Genomic DNA, 18,849 nt, shown 5'->3' with positions numbered 1-18,849 from the left:
CTCTCTCTCTCCTTTCACCCTGTCCCTCCTCAGAAGTGTGTTGTATCTGACTACCCTCTCCCAGGATCTTCCCTTTCTTTTATCACCTAAGCCCCCCTGCCCTCCCCCTGTTTCCTTTCTCCCATCCCTCTCCCTCTCCTTTTTTCCCTCTAGGGTAAGATAGATTGAGGGTAAGATCCATCCACTGATGGATCCAGATGGCTCTAGAGGAGACAGCAAGGCTGGTGACTTAACACAGCACTCTCTCATTCAAATTCAATTGATGAGTTTGTCATGGCATCACTTCCCTGATGTCATGATCTTCGAGAACAAAGGACAAACATCATCATCATCATCATCATCATCATCATCACATTTAGCCCATCCCTAAATCTCCTGACATTGCCTAAGTTCCAGTAGACCATACAAACATTAATCAGTTCTTTCTCACACGTTATACATTACTAGCTCACCACTTTTCCAAGTTATGCCTACATCTCTTTGATAACATCCTTTATGATAGAAATATCAAACTCTCCCCTCTGCAGGTTGCCACTCTGAGTATGACCCAATCCAAATTGAAATGTAATTGGGAAATGTTTAACAAAATAAGTAAAAATGTAATACAACATAGATAATGTCATTTTGTGGTTTTCCAAATCAACATTATAGCCTACAGGGATCCAGTTTCTCTTTGAATTTTTGCCACTTCTTCTATTAAGTTCTATGTCCAGCACATGCCTCTCCATGTCCCATTAGGTGATCCATAATAAAACTTCCAAATTGAAGAGAGATTCCCTATAAAAGTTTTTCTGTTTGGATAAGACATTGTATTCGAAGATTGAAAAATCTCTTAAATGAGATTTAGAGTCACCCTTCCAAATTTCAATCTAGTTACCCACGTGGGAAAGACGAAGTGGATGAAGGATGCCTTTTCCCCAGATTTTGCTATACATAATAATCCATGGAGCTAGTCCACCAGTACCCATACCTTGAATGAACACAAAAGATAGACAATGAGAGGACCCAAAATTAAGCAGGAGAGGAAGACATTGCTCACAGCTTTTAGTATCTCAAGACCTCTCTGAAAAAAAGCACCATCTTTTTAATATCAGTTGTCTTCCAATAATGCTGTTTGGGTACCAGTCATGGAAAAACTAGTCTCTGAAGAATTAAAAGTTTAAATTCCTAATGAATCAATTGTGAAGAATGTTGTCAAATTCAGTCTCAGACTTAATAATTGCCTAGCTGTGTGGCCTTGGGCAAGTCACTTAACCTCATTGCCTTAAATAAAATTTAAAAAAAAGAAAAGAATGTTGATTTTACATTTATTTCCCTCTTTCTATTTAACACATACTTTGTACCTTTTGATTTGAAGGTTAAAAAAATCAAAATAAAAGGCTTATGAGGAGGCTAGGTGCCATAGTGGATAAAGCACCGGCCTTGGAGTCAGGAGTACCTGGGTTCAAATCTGGTCTCAGACACTTAATAATTACCTAGCTGTGTGGCCTTGGGCAAGCCACTTAACCCCATTTGCCTTGCAAAAAACTTTAAAAAAAGCTTATGAAATCTCCATATTTATTTTCTAGTCTAGAACTAGAAACTTTTGAGTCTTCCCACAAACAATATAAAATGCAGCCTATCTTTCATTTAGCCCTCTTTACTGAACAGTAAAAATTATTCTCCTTGCAATTCAAAATCTGAAGCATAGTCTGCTTTAAAAATGGCTAACAATTATATAGCTCTTATTATTTGCCAATTATTATCTGCTAAGAACTTCATAATTATTATTTCATCTGCTCCTCACAATCCTAGAAGAGAGATGCTTAGTATTTGGTATTTGGATTCTTTCCTACCCTAAACTTCCTGTCTCTTCTAAGAATCTAAGATTCTGTACTCTAAAGGCCCCAAAGAACCTACCAATTACACTTCAACCCACCTACATTTCTCTGTGATGCCCCAAATCCTGCTCCTAGTTCCTTCACTCATATCCCAGGAGGTTTTCAGCAAGCTTCTCTATTTCTTGATTTCTCCAGAAGCAGACAACTTTTACAGTTTTCTTAACTTTTGATTACAAGAATGTTGCAAAACTTAAGTAATAGTGTTCCATAAAGTTTTTTTGAGGATTTCTCATGATCTTGAATGATCATCAATTAAATGTTTACCAAAGTTTCATAAGCCATTGTATTTCTTTTGATATTACATTTAATATACATAGGAAAAAAAATTTATCACAGCAGTTAAGTTTCATATACAATCCTGTTTTTAGTATAGTTAAACAATAATGTTGATTGACGTGTGCTATGCATAATTCAGAGAAAATTTTAAAAGAAAGTCCTTGCTGACTAGTAATACTATGAATCCATAAAGACATGATTATCAGTTTTACCTGTTAATTTTCATCATTCATTGTTATTTTTAATAGTATTTTATTTTTCCCCAATTTCATATCAAGGAAATCTTTAGTATTAATTTTATAAGAGTTTGGAATTCCTGTTTCTTCCCTACCTGCACTCTTATCTTCTGAAAATGGTAGACAATTTGATAAAATTTATGCATATAAAACATATAAAACATTTCCTTAAAACATCATATAAAATATATTTCCATATTAGTATCAGTTGTGGAAGAAGAAACAAATCAAAAGGGGAAAAAAACCTTTAATAAGAATAATTTTTTAAAAATTATAAAAAGAAAAAAAGAATGATTTAAAAAATATACTTTGATCTGTATTCAGAGTCCATCAGTTTTTTAATCTGGATTTGTGTAGCATTTTCATTCCTGAGTGCTTTGTACTTATCTAGGATCATTGTGTTGCTGAGTCATAGTTGATCACACAAATGTTGCTGATACTGTGTACATTGTTTTCCTGTTTCCACTTATTTAACTTTCATCATCAGTTCATATAAGTCTTTCCATGTTTTCCTGAAATCTGTCTGTTCATCATTTCTTATTGCATAATAGTATTCCATTACATTACAGTACCCTCAATTTCCAATATTTTGCCACCACAAAAAGGATTGCTATAAATATTTTTGCACATGTAGGTACTTTTCCTTATTTTGTAATCTCTTTGGTATAAAGACCTGGTAGTGACATTATAGATCAAAGGGTATAGGCCTTTTGGACATAGTTTCAAATTATTCTTCAGAATGATTGAATCAGTTCATTGCTACATCAACAATATCCCAATTTTCCCACACCCTCTTCAACATTTATCATTTTCTTTTTTTTTTTTTTTGGCATATTGACCAATCTGATAGGTGTGAGGAGGCATGTCAGAGTTGTTTTAACTTGCATTTCTCTAATCAAAAGTGATTTAAAGAACTTCTTCATATGCCTGTAGATAACTTTGATTTCTTCATTGAAAACTGCCTGTTCATATCCTTTGACCTTTTATCAATTGGGGGATGGCTTGTGTTCTTATAAATTTCACTTAATTCTCTATATAGACAAGAAATAAAGCTTTCATCAGACATACTTGCTGTAAGGATTATTTCCCGACCTTCCTTCTAGTTTTGTTTGCATTGATTTTGTTTGCACAAAAACTTTTACATTTAATATAATCAAAATTATATATTTTACATTTTGTTATGCTCTATATCTCTTATTTGGTCATGAATTCTTCCACTCTGACCCCTTATATCTGATGGTATACTATTCCTTGCTCTTCTAATTTGCTTATTATGTCATCATTTATGTCTAAATCATGTACCATATTGATCTAATCTTGGTACATCAGGTTATATGATGGCCTATACCTAGTTTATGTCTTACTGTTTTCTAGTTTCCCCAGCAGTCTTTGTCAAATAGTGAGTTTTTATCCCCAAAGTTGGGGGTCTTTGGGTTTATCAAAACCTAGTTTCCTATTATATTACTATGCCTTGTGTACCTAATCTATTCCACTGATCCCCCTTTCTATTTTTATTTAGAACCAGATAGTTTTGATTATTACTACTTTATAATATAGTTTGAGGTATGGTATTGCTAAGCCACCTTCCTTTTTTATTCCCTTGATATTCTTGACTTATTGTTCTTTCAGATGAATTTTGTGATTATGTTTTCTAGCTCTGTCAAATAATTTTTGATAGTTTTATTGTTTGGAACTGAATAAGTAAATTAATTTGTGCAGAATTTTAATTTTTTATTATAATGACTCAGTATATCATGAGCAATTGCTATTTTTCCAGTTGTTTAGATTTAAATTTATTTATATAAAATGTACTTTGGAGTTGTTCATAGTTACTGGAATTGTGTTGACAGGAAGACTACCAAGTACTTTATATTGTCTACAATTATTATTAAATGGAATTTCTCTATCTCTTATTCTTTGACTTTGTTTATCATATAAAGAAATACTGATGATTTCTATGAGTGTACCTCATATCCCACAGCTTTGCTAAAGTTGTTAATTATTTCAAGTAAATAGTGGATTCACTAAATATGTTATCATATCATTTGCAAAGTGATAGCTTGGTTTCTTCATTGCCTATTATAATTTCTCTAATTTATTTTTTTTCATTTATTGCTATAACTAACATTTCTTTTTTAAAGAAAAATTTTATTTATTTTGAATTTTACAATTTTTCCCCTAATTTTGCTTCCCTCCCCCCACCCCCCACCCCCACAGAAGGCAGTCTGTTAGTCTTTACATTGTTTCCATGGTATGCATCGATCTAAGTTGAATGTGATGAGAGAGAGAAAACATATCCTTAAGGGAGAAACATAAAGCATAAGAGATAGCAAAATTACATAAGATAATGGGGTTTTTTTAAATTAAAGTTAATAGTCTTCAGTCTTTGTTCAAATGCCACAATTCTTTCTCTGGCTACAAATGGTATTCTCCATTACAGATACTGCAAAATTGTGCCTGATTGTTGCACTGATGGAATGAGCAAGTCCATTAAGGTTGAACACCACCCCCATGTTGCTGTTAGGATGTACGATGTTCTGGTTCTGCTCATCTCACTCAGCTTCAGTTCATGCAAATCCTTCCAAGCTCCCCTAATTCCCATCCCTCTTGGTTTCTAATAGAACAATAGTGTTCCATGACATAAATATACCACATTTTGTTAAGCCATTCCCCAATTGAAGGACATTCACTTAATATCCAATTCTTTGCCACCACAAACAGGGTTTGTATAGCTAACATTTATAATACTATATTGAACAATAAGTGGTGATAGCAGGCATCCTTGTTTCACCCATGATCTTATTGGGAAGGCTTCTAGCTTATCCCCATCACAAATAATGCTTATTAATGGTTTTAGATAAATAGTACTTATCATTTTAAGGAAGACTCCCTTTATTCCTATACTATATAGTGTTTTTAGTGGGAATGGATGCTATATTTTCCAAAAGCTGTTTCAGCATCAATTGAGATAATCAAATGATTTTTGTTGGTTTTGTTGTTGATATGGTCAATTATGCTGATAGTTTTCCTAATATTGAACCTATATTCCTGTATTCCTGCTATAAATTCCACCTGATCATGGTGGATCATGGTGATCATATCTCTGTGATTTGTTGCTGTAACTGCCTTGCTAGCATTTTGTTCAAAATTTTTACATCAATAGTTAGTAGGAAAATTGGTCTATAATTTTATTTCTCTGTTTTAGCTCTTCTTGGTTTAGGTATCAGCAACACATTTGTGTCATAAAATGAGTTTGATGGGACTCCACCTATTTTTCCAAAGAATTGATGTAGTATTATGCTTAATTAATTAATTAATTAATTGGATATTTGGTTGAAGTCACTTGTGAGCTCATCTGGTCCTAGGGATTTTTTCTTAGCAGTTCATTAATAGCTCGTTCAATTTTGTTTTTTAATATGGAATTTTTTAGACATTCTATTTCCTGATTTGTTAAATCTAGAAAATTTATGTTTTTTTAAATATTCACCAACTTTGCTCAGATTATCAGGTTTATTGGCACATAATTGGACAAAATATTTTCTGTAGGAGTGCTGGCACTGCTAGAAGTCATAGGAGTCTGGCAGTTTGCCTGGTGCTAAACTGGGATCCTAGTGATGGTGTCTGCTGTGTGCTGAAGCCAATAGGGTATTTTTGCATTTCCTTGGGACTACACTAAAGCAAATGGTGATCTGGCAGCTGAATGATGCCTATTTGTCCAGCATGGTGCTGAAGCACATGGAGCTCAAGCCATTTGAGGATGCTTGCTTTCCCTGGGCTACACTAATGTATGTGATAGTTCTTGGAGCTGGAATGTGCCAGGTCCCTTGGTTATGCTATAGTGTGTGGTAGGTCTTGATTTTTGGCTTTTGCCTACTCCTCCACACTGGATCTCAGGATCTCCTGTTGGTTTGCTGAGGTAGACTTGGTCCTGATTTACTGGCATGCTTCCTTTCCTGGACCATGTTTCCATACTCCCCTTTTATCAGAGTGAGACAGACCTTTCATGTGGTTCTTCCAAGTATCTTGGGCTAAAAGATTGTTTCACCCCATCTCTTTTATGATTCTACTACTTCAGGATTTGTTTGGGGATGCTATTTTATGGTAGCTTAGAGATGAATTTGGAAGAATTACAGAAACTTAATATTCCACCATCTTGACTCCCAGAAGTAGAATCTCTGGAAGTCATTTTAGAAAAGTGACATCTAAATAAAAATACAGACTTATTCTTTGAACAGTCTGAAATTCAGGATTTATGAAGAAGTGATTTTCCCCTTTCAATGCTATAGCTTTGTGGGAATACAGAATATGAAATAATGTGAGTTTATGTTTTATCCTGCAGATAACAAGTTATTTAACCATAAGAGTGAATGGGTCTCATGATTGCCTCTAATGATATTATTGTGTACCATGATGTAGTTTGTTAAGCTTTTGGTGTAGTATTTCATTTAGCAATTAGAAAAACACATTTTTCTGTCCTTCTAGCACAAATTGGCCCCCCAGCGGTTTCTTTGACTCCTGATGAGAAATCAATTTCAGTTTTACTGACTGCCCCTGAGAAGTGGAAAAGAAATGCAGAAGACACTTCTGTATCCATGCTCCAAATCTTCCCTAGTCTGAAATATAACATATCAGTCTACAACACCAAAGCAAACAAAAAGGTAAATTCAAAGTGAGGATGAAGCAATGTATATGATGTCTGCATTCCATGATAGTGAATTCTTGTAGGTAACTACCACTTTACTCTGTGTATACATGTTTGTGTGTGTGTGTGTGTGTGTGTGTGTGTGTGTGTGTGTAAATTAGCTCTTTGCATTTCCAAGTATAATCTTTAAAATTTTATGTATTTGTTCTTTCTTTTTTTTAAGAAAAATGTTATCTTTAAATGTGCAGTATTTATTTTTTAAAAGGCATGTAAAGGATAGTGAAAGTGACTCCAGAGTTGACTTCCAAGATGATTCCTGATTTTCTTATCTAAAGAAATTCCCTATTAACATGACAAGACCTTGCTAATAGAGTCATGGCAGCAGTCCTAGTTATGAAGTATATGGAGCTATCTTCTTTAAGTAATACCTATTGATTCCTCACACCAAAGGCTAAAAAATGTTGGCAAGATCCAAGAAGAGAAATTTCAATTAGAGTCACCCAGTGCATTATCATTTGTAGCTACATCTAACTAGATCTGATCTATGATACAGAAACTATATTTAAAGGAAAATGAGGTTAGGAAGGTATTTTTTTTCCTTTAGAGTTTATGACATCTCAAGGGGGCAGAGCCAAGATGGAAGAGGGAAGAAAGGAAACCCCAGAAGCTCTCCCCAGTCTATTCCAAATGACTTTAAATTATGACTTTTACCAAATTCTAGAGTGACAGAACCCACAGAAAGACTGAAAGAAACAATTTTCCAGCCCAAGACAACTTGGAAGATCTATGGGAAGAAGTTGGAAAGGGCCACAGCACAGCTTGTCAACATGGCCCCTTGAGCAAACTAGCTCCAGCCATCCAGGGACAGCCTATGGGATGCCTGCATCCATGGGGGTGCTTGGGTCCGTGGCAGAGTAGTTTCCAGACCTCTCAGACCAAGGATTACCAAGGACAACCTGGAAGGTCAGTGGGAAAACTTTGATGCACCAAAGTGAGCAAGGAGCAGTGGGAAAACTTTGATGTACCAAAGTAAGCAAGGAGCATAGGCTAGCACAGGTCTCAGCTTAAACCTGGTCCTGGGAACCAGAAGCAGGTTTGCAGAGTTACCTAGCAACTGCTACCAGAGTATTCAGCTCACTGATGGAAAAGGGTTTGGGGCAGACTGCAGAGGTTTCTCCACTTTCCCTGGGGCAGGACTCTGTTTCTCTGTCAGTATTCAGATCCTGGTCACAGTCTGGGGTCCCATACTGCCATAGCAGGGCAGGGACCCTTCTCACAGCTCCAGGGCAGAGGGGAGTGCTTGTGGTCATCATAGACCAAAACACAGACCAGGAGAATTGTTTTTGCAAGGCAGTGGGGTTAAGTTGCTTGCCCAAGGCCACACAGCTAGGTAATTATTAAGTGTCTGAGGCTGGATTTGAACTCAGTTACTCCTGACTCCAGGGCCAGTGTTCTATCCACTGCACCACCTAATCACCCCACCAGGAGAACATCATACAAGACCTTGAAGGAAACAGCTACAAAACTATTAAAAGATGGGAAAGTACATCCTCCTCCCTGGAAGCAGAGCCCTACCTTAACAAAGAGTTAAAACCAAGTCTTAGGCTGGGGAAATGAGTCAACAGAAAAAAAGGAATCTGACCATAGAAAATTACTTTGGCCCCCTGGAGAATCAAAATGCACAGTCAAAGCTTCTATATCCAAAGCATCCAAGAAAATTATGAATTGATCTCAGGCTATGGAAGAACTCAAAAAAGATTTTGAAAATCAAGTAAAGGAGGAAGAGGAAAGATTTGGAAGAGAAATGAGAGCAATGCAGGAAAATCATGAAAACCAAGTCAGCAGCTTGGTGAAGGAGATACCAAAAAATACTGAAGACAATAACATCTTAAAAACCAGTTTAGGTCAAATGGAAAAAGTAGTCCAAAAAGATCAATGAGAAAAAGAAAACCTCAAAAAGCAGAACTGGCCAAATAGAAAAGGAGATAAAAAAAAATCCCTGAAATAAATAAATTCCTTTAAGTGTTGAATGAAGCTAAGGAAAGTTGATGACTATGTGAGAAATCAAGAAACAGTAAAACAAAACCAAAAGAATGAAAAACTAGAAGAAAATGTGAAATATTTCACTGGGAAAAAAACAACTGACCTGGAAAACATATGCAGAAGAGATAATTCAAAAATTATTGGGTTACCTGAAAGTCATGACCAAAAAAAGAGCCTAGACTTTATTTTTCAAGAAATTCTCCAGGAAATTGCTCTTATATCCTAGAAGCAGAGGGTAAAATAGAAATTGAAATAATCCACCGATTACTTTCTGAAAGAGATCCTAAAATAACTCACAGGAATATTTTATAGCTAAATCAAAGGAGAACTCTTAAATCAAGGAGAAAATGTTACAGGCAGCCAGAAAGAAATAATTCAAATACTGAGATGCCATGAAACCACAGTGAGGATTACAAAGGATTTAGCAATTTCTACATTAAGGGCTCATAGGCCTTGGAATATGATATTTCAAAAGGCAAAAGAGCTTGGATTACAATCAAGAATCAATTACCCAGCAAGACTAAATATCCTCTTTCAGGGGAAAAGATGGACATTCAATGAAATAGGGGACTTTCAAAGTTTCTTGTTAAAATAAGAAGAACTGAACAGAAAGTTTGATCTTCAAGTACAGGACTCAGGTGAAGCATCGAGAGAGTGGATGGAAGGGCAAATTATGAGGGATTAAATGATGTTGAATTCCTACATGGGAAGATGATACTGATAACTCATATGAACCTTCTCATTTATTAGAATAGTTAGGAGCATATATAGACTAGGCACAGGAGAGAGTTGAATATGAAGGTATAATATATTAAAAGATAGTGTCAATGGGTGAGAAAGGAATGTACTGGAAGAAAGGGAAAGGCAAGGTAGGATGGGTTAAGATATTTCTTATAAAAGATGCAAGAAGAAGCTTTTACAATGGAGTGGAAGAGGAGAAAGTGAGGGGGAATGAGTGAGGTTTCATTCTCATCAGAAGTAACTCAGAAAGGAAATAATATATACACCCAATAGGGTCTAGAAATCTATCTTACCCTAGAGGGAAAAAAGGAGAGGGAAAGGGATGGGAGAAAGGAAACAGGGGGAGGGCAGGGGGGCTTAGGTGATAAAAGAAAGGGAAGATCCTAGGAGAGGATAGTCAGATACAACACACTTCTGAGGAGGGACAGAGTGAAAGGAGAGAGAGAATAGAATAAATGAGAGTGGGGAAGGAGGATGAAAGGAAATAGAGCTACCTTTAGCAGCTGTGGGAAAAAATATTTAAGCAACTTCTCTGATGGACTTATGATAAAGAGTGCAATCCATCTTAAAGACAGAGCTGATGCTATCTGAATACAGAATGAAGTAGACTTTTTTTTCCTCACTTTATTTTTCTTGAGGTTTTTCTATCTTTGTGGAGGGGATTATGATTACTTTTATAACAAGATTATTGTAATAAAATGAAAATTAATTAATTTTTAAAAAACATTTTTAAAAGATTATAATGAAAAATTTTATTATTATTATTCTTTGATTGCTCTTCTTCTCAGGAGTTATATTTACCTATGAATCATCATAGGCGATTACAAAAGTCATTATTTTATCCATTAGCATACATTCAGTGCAAAAAAAGCCAATGATTAGCTATTGACCTGTCCTTGGGCCATTTCCATTTATTTCAATCAAATATAAGTTAAAAATAATCATTGTTAAAAAGCAATATATGAGCACCAGCCCTGGAGTCAGGAGTACCTGAGTTCAAATCTGACCTCAGATACTTAATAATTACCTAGCTGTGTGGCCTTGGGCAAGCCACTTAACCCCATTTGCCTTGCAAAAAAACAAAAGCAATAGATGGAGTGCTTTAAAGTTCACAAACCATCTTATATATATATTATGTCATTTGGTAATAATAGATAATAATATTAGTTAATATTTATATATAGCACTTACTATGTTCCATGCTGAATAGAGGTCTGGAGCTGTGGTTGGGAAGATTTATCTTCCTGAGTTCAAATCTGATCTCAGACACTAACTAGCTATGTAATGTTGGGTAATTCACTTAGCCCCATTTGTCTCAGTTTCCTCATCTGTAAAATGAGTTGAAGAAAGAAATGTCAAACCACTCCAGAATCTTTGCCAAGAAAACCCCAAATTCGATCACAAAGAGTTGGAAACAGTGAGAATACATCTGGGCAACAGATGTTCCAGGCACTGTGTTGTTTTACAATATTATAGCATTTAGTCCTCCTCACAGCCTCATGATGTAATCATGACAGTAATTACTCCTATTTTACAAATGACAAAATTGAAACTTGTCCATGGTCACATGGCCAGCAAGTATCTCAAAGTCATGAAGCTCTTATCACAAGTCTTATTATACCCATTTTACTGATTAGGAAAATTGAGATACAGAGAAGTTATGTCATTTGCCTGTGATCACAAAGTTAGTAAATAAATGTCTGAGCAGTGATTTGAACCCAAGTCTTTCTAAATTCAAATCCAGCTTTCTAGCTACTACTACATGCTTTTTATGAAGTTAAGACTCTAAAACTCACATTTGCAATTTTCTCTTCTAGTGGAACACTTTTACAACAAACCTCAGCTTGACGCTTCCTAAACTGGAGTCAGATACTCTCTATTGTGTTAGTGTGCGAGTCTATGATGTCTCTGGTCCACTTCGAAAGACTAAGCCTTCAGAAAACCAATGTGTAGCTACCTTGAAAGGTATGTTAAAAAAAAAAAGGGTATGAAGAAGGAAATTTGATAAAAATCAAAAGGAAGTCAAATTATGTAGCTGCTTTAACTAAGCAAAAGCAAGGGACAGCAAAATATAGTAGAAAAAAACCACAGGCTTTCGAGTCAAGACATATGAGATCAAACCCACCTCTGACACTAAGTACAAGTCCTTCATCTTTTACTTATTACCCGGGAACTTGGGGCAAATCATTCCATCTATTTGTGCCTCATTTTCCTCATCCATAAAGTGAAAGGGATTAGGCTACTTGACTTCTGAAGTTCTTTCTAGTTCTGTATCTGGATCTTATGATTTTCTAAAAGTGGTAATTACCGGAAACATAGCAACCATTATTCTGTGCTCTAGTTATTATCTAATCTAAATTTCTGTTTTCAAGTAGAAAATCCATGGTAATAGGAAATGGAATTCTGATTTCAGTAGTATAAGGGAACTCCCTGGTGAAGAAACTCCCTATACCAGTTCAGGTCATCAGCACTTTCAGGTCATCAGCACTTTCTCTAGAACTTAAGAGTCTTAGTGAGCAACCATAAAATAGTGTGATTTCCAAGAATCTTTGAGTTTTTCCCTGAATCTCACAACAATAAATCATTGCCCCAACCTGTTCTTCTAAGCCAAAAGAAGAATCATGATGCCTTTATTCTAGGATTCTTTCCAAATGAGTCTTAGACAGTATCTCCAACTGACAGTATAAAATTCCCCTGATATCTTGGAACTATAAACTCTATTTCTTTTCCTAAAGTTTCATACTTTCGATCATATTTTCAGATTTCTCTCTAAAAGACATAGCATTAGTTTTAAAGTTTTTTGATTCCTTCTTCTTCTCTCTAGCACCCCTTCATCTTCCCTTCAGCCTCCTATTTCCATTTTTCTTTTCAGTTCTTAAGTTCATAGTGTTATGAATAAGAGCTGAACTAACCAGGTAGTCCAACACCTTCATTTTTTCTTTTTTTGGGGGTGGGGTTGAAAGGCAGTGGGGTTAAGTGGCTTGTCTAAGTTCACATAGCTAAGTAATTATTAAGTGTCTGAGGTCATATTTGAACTCAGGTCCTCCTGACTCCAGAGGCCCCCCCCACCTTCATTTTTCAAATGAGAAAAACTGAGGCAGACTTGGTCAAAGTCACAGGTGGTAAATGGCAGGATTTTAAATCAAGTCACAGAATTATAGGAGTCTAGATTTAAAGCTAGAAGAAACTAAGAAACAAGGTAACCCAACTCCATTTTACAGATAAGGATACTGAGGTACTGAAAAATGCAATGACTTTCTGTGGTAGAAGCAGCAGAGTCAAAATTTGAACTCATAGTCCTCTGGTTCTAAATCAACACCATACCACATTTTCTACCTATGGATTGGGGAAAATATTTTTTAAAATATGCAACAAATTTCCTTAACTATATTCTCTCTCCATATATTCTACCCTATTTCCTATTTTGAGAAGAAAATAATTAAAAGTGTTTACCATACATATATTCCCCCCCCACTTTTAAACTATTTGTACTACCATCATAAGTGATTCCTTGGGATTTAACAATAGATAAAATGCTGTGGAAAACACAGATTAAGTGTTTATTGTGGATAGAACACTGTACAGTAACTGAGTGACAAACAAAACAAATCTGGGTTGATTTCTGCCTTCAAGGAGTTTGTTCTATCAGGGGCTAGCCAATAAAACAAATAATTTACTGTAAAACATTAAATGATAATTGAATCAATTAGTTCAGTCCTAGTCAGCAAGTTTTCCCTGACATCAGCCCTAAATTTTTCTCTTTGCAACTTCTCTTCTTTGTTCCTGGTTCTACCATCTAGGGTCAAAGAGAACAGAGAATCCCTGCTCCACATAACAGTCCTTCGAAAGTGGAGGACAGATGTCCTGTCCATATAAGTCTTCTCTTCTCTTCTCCAGACTTTGTTTTTGTTTGGTTATTTCAGTCACGTCTGACTTCATGATCCTAATTGAGGTTTTCTTGGCAAAAGATACTGAAGTGATTTGTCATTTCTTTCTCCAGCTCATTTTATATAATAGGAAACTGAGGCAAACAGGGTTAAGTGACTTCCCCGTGGTCATACTAGTAAGTGTTTGAGACCAGATTTGATCTCAACTCCTCCTGTCTCCAGTCCTGATGCTCAATTCCTTCAGTCAATTTAGTGCTACGTAATATATTCCTGACTGGTATAAGAAGGGTAATTATTGTAGCCATCTGTATTATTTATAGCACTACCCTTTGTCCATTATATTAGGGATGGTAAGCTACTTATATCTTTCAGAAGTCTTTAATTTGACTTCTTGAATATTTGTGATCTTTTTCTGTGTTACTTTTTTTGAATATTGTAATAACCTTCCTGGGTCTTGAATTCTTCATGATTAAGTATGATTAGACAATCTTCCTAGCTCTCCTGTCTAGCTCTAAAATGTCTAATTAGATTAATAGACAGAGAACAGAGAAAGACAGGGAAAAAGAAAGTCAGGAGTGGCTAGGTGGCTCAGTGGATGGAGCACTGGCCCTGGAGTCAGGAGTACCTGAGTTCAAATCTGACCTCAGACACTTAATAATTACCTAGCTGTGTAGCCTTGGGCAAGCCACTTAACCCCATGGTCTTGCAGAAACTAAAAAAAAAAAGTAAGAGCAAGAGAGAGAGAGAGAGAGAGAGAGAGAGAGAGAGAGAGAGAGAGAGAGAGATTGAGAGAGAGAGAGACAGAGACAGAAAGAGACAGAGACAGAGAAAGGGAAAAGGAAAGAGGGGGGAAGATAGAGAACATTTATTATTGAGTGCTTACAATATTAGAGATTCTGTGTTAAGTGCTAGGGATAACAAGATAGCCCCTGCCCTCAAGAAGTCTAATGGGAGGAAAAAAGACATAAAGGGGGCCTAGATAGGCATGAAGATAGTAGTGCACATGAGTTGACATGACTTGGAAGGTCAGGAAATGACATAACACTGCATGACAAAAAAGATGAGGCAAAAAGATCATCTATTTAGAGCAGAGAAACTTAGATATAACAAATTAGAGAAACTAGCTGGGGGAAAGGGAGGAGGAGGTGATGATATGAGTTAAAGAAAAGACATACTGTCATTCTAATAAGTTAAATGCATGAATTGTCTTACAGTTAAAAAATGCTTCTATATACAATTTGTCACTTAACCTCACAATGTAAAGAGACTCAAGTCCATCAGTTTCCCCAGATTTACAATTCAGTTTTCTTTCTATTCTCTTCCCATTATTAATTTTTTTCTTTTTTTTTTACAGATCAAACTTCAGAATTGAAAGTAAAAATCATCCTGTGTTATGTTTTGCCCATTTTTGTTATAGCTTTTATTTTTTCAATAATAGGTTGCTCTGTGTATAGGTATATACATATTGGTAAGGAAAAACAACCAACTAACTTGGTAAGTTCCATTTCATCCAACAATACCAAATAGAATGGCAATCACTTTGTTAAGAGGCAGTTTGACTTAGTAGATAAAGAGCTTATATCTGGGTTTGAAACACAGGAAGAGTAATGCTTACAGATCGGCACATAATTAATAGGCTTCCTTTATAAATATCCTATGAGGCACTGATAAACAATAATTGAAGACTGACTAAAAGTCACAATTTTTTGTTTTATTTTCATTATCATTATAAAACAAGAAAGGATTACATAATTATTTAGTTAAAAATGGGCTTTTTATCACACCGATCAACTGGGGAATGCATACCCTTTTTGTGTCAGATTCCTTCTATTTAAAAGACTTCACCCTTTCTCTAGATTTTGAGGAAGATTAATGAGTTAATATTAGTGAAAAACTCCTCTGGTCATGATTTTTGAATGGATAGAAAGCAATGCTGTTTTTCCTTTGTTAAGTCTTATTTGTGTGCTCATACCCCTAAACAAATCATGCTCCATTGTTCAGAGGTGCAATTGTGTATCCATGAAGTAAACATTTCAGATAATAAGATTTCCCCCTACCTTTGTCACATTCTGTGACCACTTCATCCATGCTAACTCTAAGAAAACCTGGGACTTTTGATCTAAATGACAATGGAATTTTGAGATCATCTTTGTTGAAGGCATAATTGCCACTGTCAAAGTTAGGGAAACGTTGATGTTTTTTAAAGAAAGGGGGGAATATGATAAAAAAAAAAAAACAAGGATCTTATGATTGAATATTCATTTTAAAATTTTAAAAAGTTTTTTTTATTTTTTTCAGGTATTGATTTATGGGACTGGATATGACCAAAGATTTTTTTCACCTACTGAAAAAATAGTATTTAACTTTATTACATTCAGTATTGTAGAAGATGGCAAAACTTCCTCAAAGGATCTGAGTTTAATGGAAAAAGTCAGTGATATTTCTGACTTGAGTACTGCTGAGAATATGGAGGACAAGAACCATCAGGAGGAACCTGAAGTGAAGCACTTGGGTTATGCTTCAAAGTCAATGGGCATTTTTTGTGATAATGAGGAAACATTACACTGCCTTTCTTCAGTTCAACAAGGATTACTTTGTAATTCAAGAACAAAAAATGAACCTATCATAGAATATGAGTTTGATGTGAGACCTAGTGATATTGGTACAGATTATCAGGACCAGGAGATCAATTTGCAAGAAGGAATAGCCTTTCAGGGTAAAATAATGCTGAAATCAGAGCCTACGTTAGCAAATTTTGACCAGGAAATGTTACTTTCTTCATACAATCCACAACTAGGAAAGCTCCAACAGGGAACACAGGAAGACATAAAGACAAAAAAGAAAGAAGAGGAAGATGTAGAGTCACGGACTCTAGTAGACTGGGATCCCCAAACAGGAAGGCTATGTATACCATCTCTATCAGATTGTGAACCTGTGATAGATGAGAAAGGAGACGGGCATATTGAATATGATGGGTATCCAAATGAGGGACTTTTGTCAAAACTTTATGATATACAAGCACCCAACAAATCATCCCCAGGAAATGAAACCTATCTTGTGCAATTCATGGAGGAATGGGGGCTACATATTCCCATGGATGACTAGCTTTAAAAACTTAGTTTATTTGTTTCAAGGCCTACACATACAGGCAGATGAGTTAAACTACACTAAAATAAATCACTAGAGAAAAAAACTCAGTTTTTATAAATGGATTTTTCTCTATAAGGTCAAATATATATTTTTAATTTCAATGTTTTATTTTTCCCAATTACATATAAAAACAATTTTTAACCTTAACCTTAAACCTTTAACCTTAACTAAATAATTTTAAATTCCAAACCTCCTCCCACCCCCTCTCATTGAGAAAAGTAATTTGATAAAAGTTATATATATGTATGGACTTTGCAAATAAGTTCAAAATATATCTTATTCAATTGGTATTAGATAATGTTTTCTAATAAGTCCATTGACACCAATTCTTTGAATACCTATTAGATACATAGGTATGCATCATTAATAAAGTTCTTTGCATCATTAATAAAGTTATTTAATAATAATCAGTAATAATTCATGTCTCCATTGCATTGAAAGGGCTCCTTTTATAGAGAAATCCTTGCTCTGAGGTGAATATTGTCATTCAAGTATTATTGTCCTCAATTTCAAATTGAATTTAGAGAAATAACCCCTAGGAGATGTTTCTAAACTAAATTTACCAGTCACTAACAAATGAATTGTAGGAAACATTCTCATTTCACTACTCTGTCATTAAGGACCCAGTTTTCCTCCTGGCCAAGTATATAGGTCACCTTCATTCAACATTTGTAATTACGACCATACAATTTTCATTAATAGTCTAATACTGACTTTTAAATCTTTCCATCATCACTCTGAATTGGGCATTTACTAATAAGAATAATCTCTTATTCTTGGATAGCCCTTAACAGTTTACAAAAATATTTCACATGCCTTATCACATTTGATTCATAATGAGTTTATTCCTGAAGTAAATCAAAGTCTATGAGATTTTATTATTCCTTTCTAATTCAGAATCCTTTTAAGATTATAATAAATACTATACTTTTGTTGCTATTCATCAATTCCACTATGCAAAAATAAGGTCAAATCCTATGCTAAAATAGGATTATTTCTGAAGTTGTTTATTTCTGAAGTTGTACTTAGGAGAAACATTTGCTCTAAATTTCTCTGGCATTATAGTTTTAATATTAAGTTCTTGATTTATACTGGGATCATCAGCTCCTTGAAGAGAGGAGAGAATCTGTTTTGGTTTTTATTTTGAAATTCTCAGCTCCTAGCGCAATGTGACTTGCACATAGTGTATGTTTAATACATGTTTGTTGAAATGAAGTATATGCATTGCTTTTTGCAAATAAATCATTTATGAAGCAAAGCTAACATACTAGTGATTTTTTTTCTACTTTATAATTGAATCCTCTTTGATATAAAACAGTAACTTTTAAACATCAAGAGACTTCTAACGAATGGGAAACTATCGCTGATCTCTAGAAAATGTAGAGGCTGAAGGCAACTCATTAGCAGATATGTGTAGATGAGGGTTCAAACTGAACCTCAAATGACATGTTGAGGTGGATGAAATCTTTCTCATCAAACCAGGACCATTCCCACAATAGGGCATTTGGAAGCTCTGAACCCTCTGTTGATACTAGGGTCCCCTCATCACTTATCTACGTACAAAGTAATTAGGAAGACTGCAGCAAACTGAAGGTTCTTCGATGTTTCTCTGGCATTTCTGGAAGAGCAGCATCCATTTTGTTGCCTAAGAATTCTCATGCTGAATCAATGAAGGCAGGATAGATGAAGGAGGGGATATCTAGTGTCTTCCGGTAGCCATAACTATCATCTGGAACCATCAATAATTGCCTGGATATACGATCAATGGCTCAGACAGATAGTGACATTTGATGGAAAAGGAAAATTGAAAAATTTCTTTTCCCCCATTCCCAGGGCCTATTAGTCCACAATTTCTCCATACAGTCCTATAGTGACCTATTTAGGTCATTCCACCACTTCATTTGTTCTTAAAATAAAACATGAAGTCACAACATGGATGCAGGAAAAAGATTGTCATCAACTTCTTTCTTCTATGTTGGAGTTCCTTCCTTAGG

At 35.2% G+C, this 18,849-nt stretch overlaps 1 protein-coding gene across 3 annotated transcripts in view; it reads left to right on the top strand.

The window, feature by feature from the left end:
* The window catches only part of IL20RA (interleukin 20 receptor subunit alpha), a 72,240-nt gene extending 54,109 nt beyond the window's left edge, over positions 1-18,131 (top strand). For all 3 annotated transcript variants that reach the window (XM_074187674.1, XM_074187675.1, XM_074187676.1), the window contains 4 exons: positions 6,875-7,050; positions 11,636-11,783; positions 15,060-15,199; positions 16,004-18,131. In XM_074187674.1, coding sequence (XP_074043775.1) covers positions 6,875-7,050; positions 11,636-11,783; positions 15,060-15,199; positions 16,004-16,810 — 1,271 coding nt within the window. In that variant the 3' untranslated portion in view covers positions 16,811-18,131. The remainder of the gene's footprint in view (positions 1-6,874; positions 7,051-11,635; positions 11,784-15,059; positions 15,200-16,003) is intronic.
* Positions 18,132-18,849: the final 718 nt, after the last annotated feature.

The sequence above is a fragment of the Macrotis lagotis genome, chromosome 5 (genome assembly GCF_037893015.1).
Source record: "Macrotis lagotis isolate mMagLag1 chromosome 5, bilby.v1.9.chrom.fasta, whole genome shotgun sequence".
Taxonomy (NCBI): Eukaryota; Metazoa; Chordata; class Mammalia; order Peramelemorphia; family Peramelidae; genus Macrotis; species Macrotis lagotis.
This window is presented reverse-complemented; position numbering and strand designations above follow the sequence as displayed.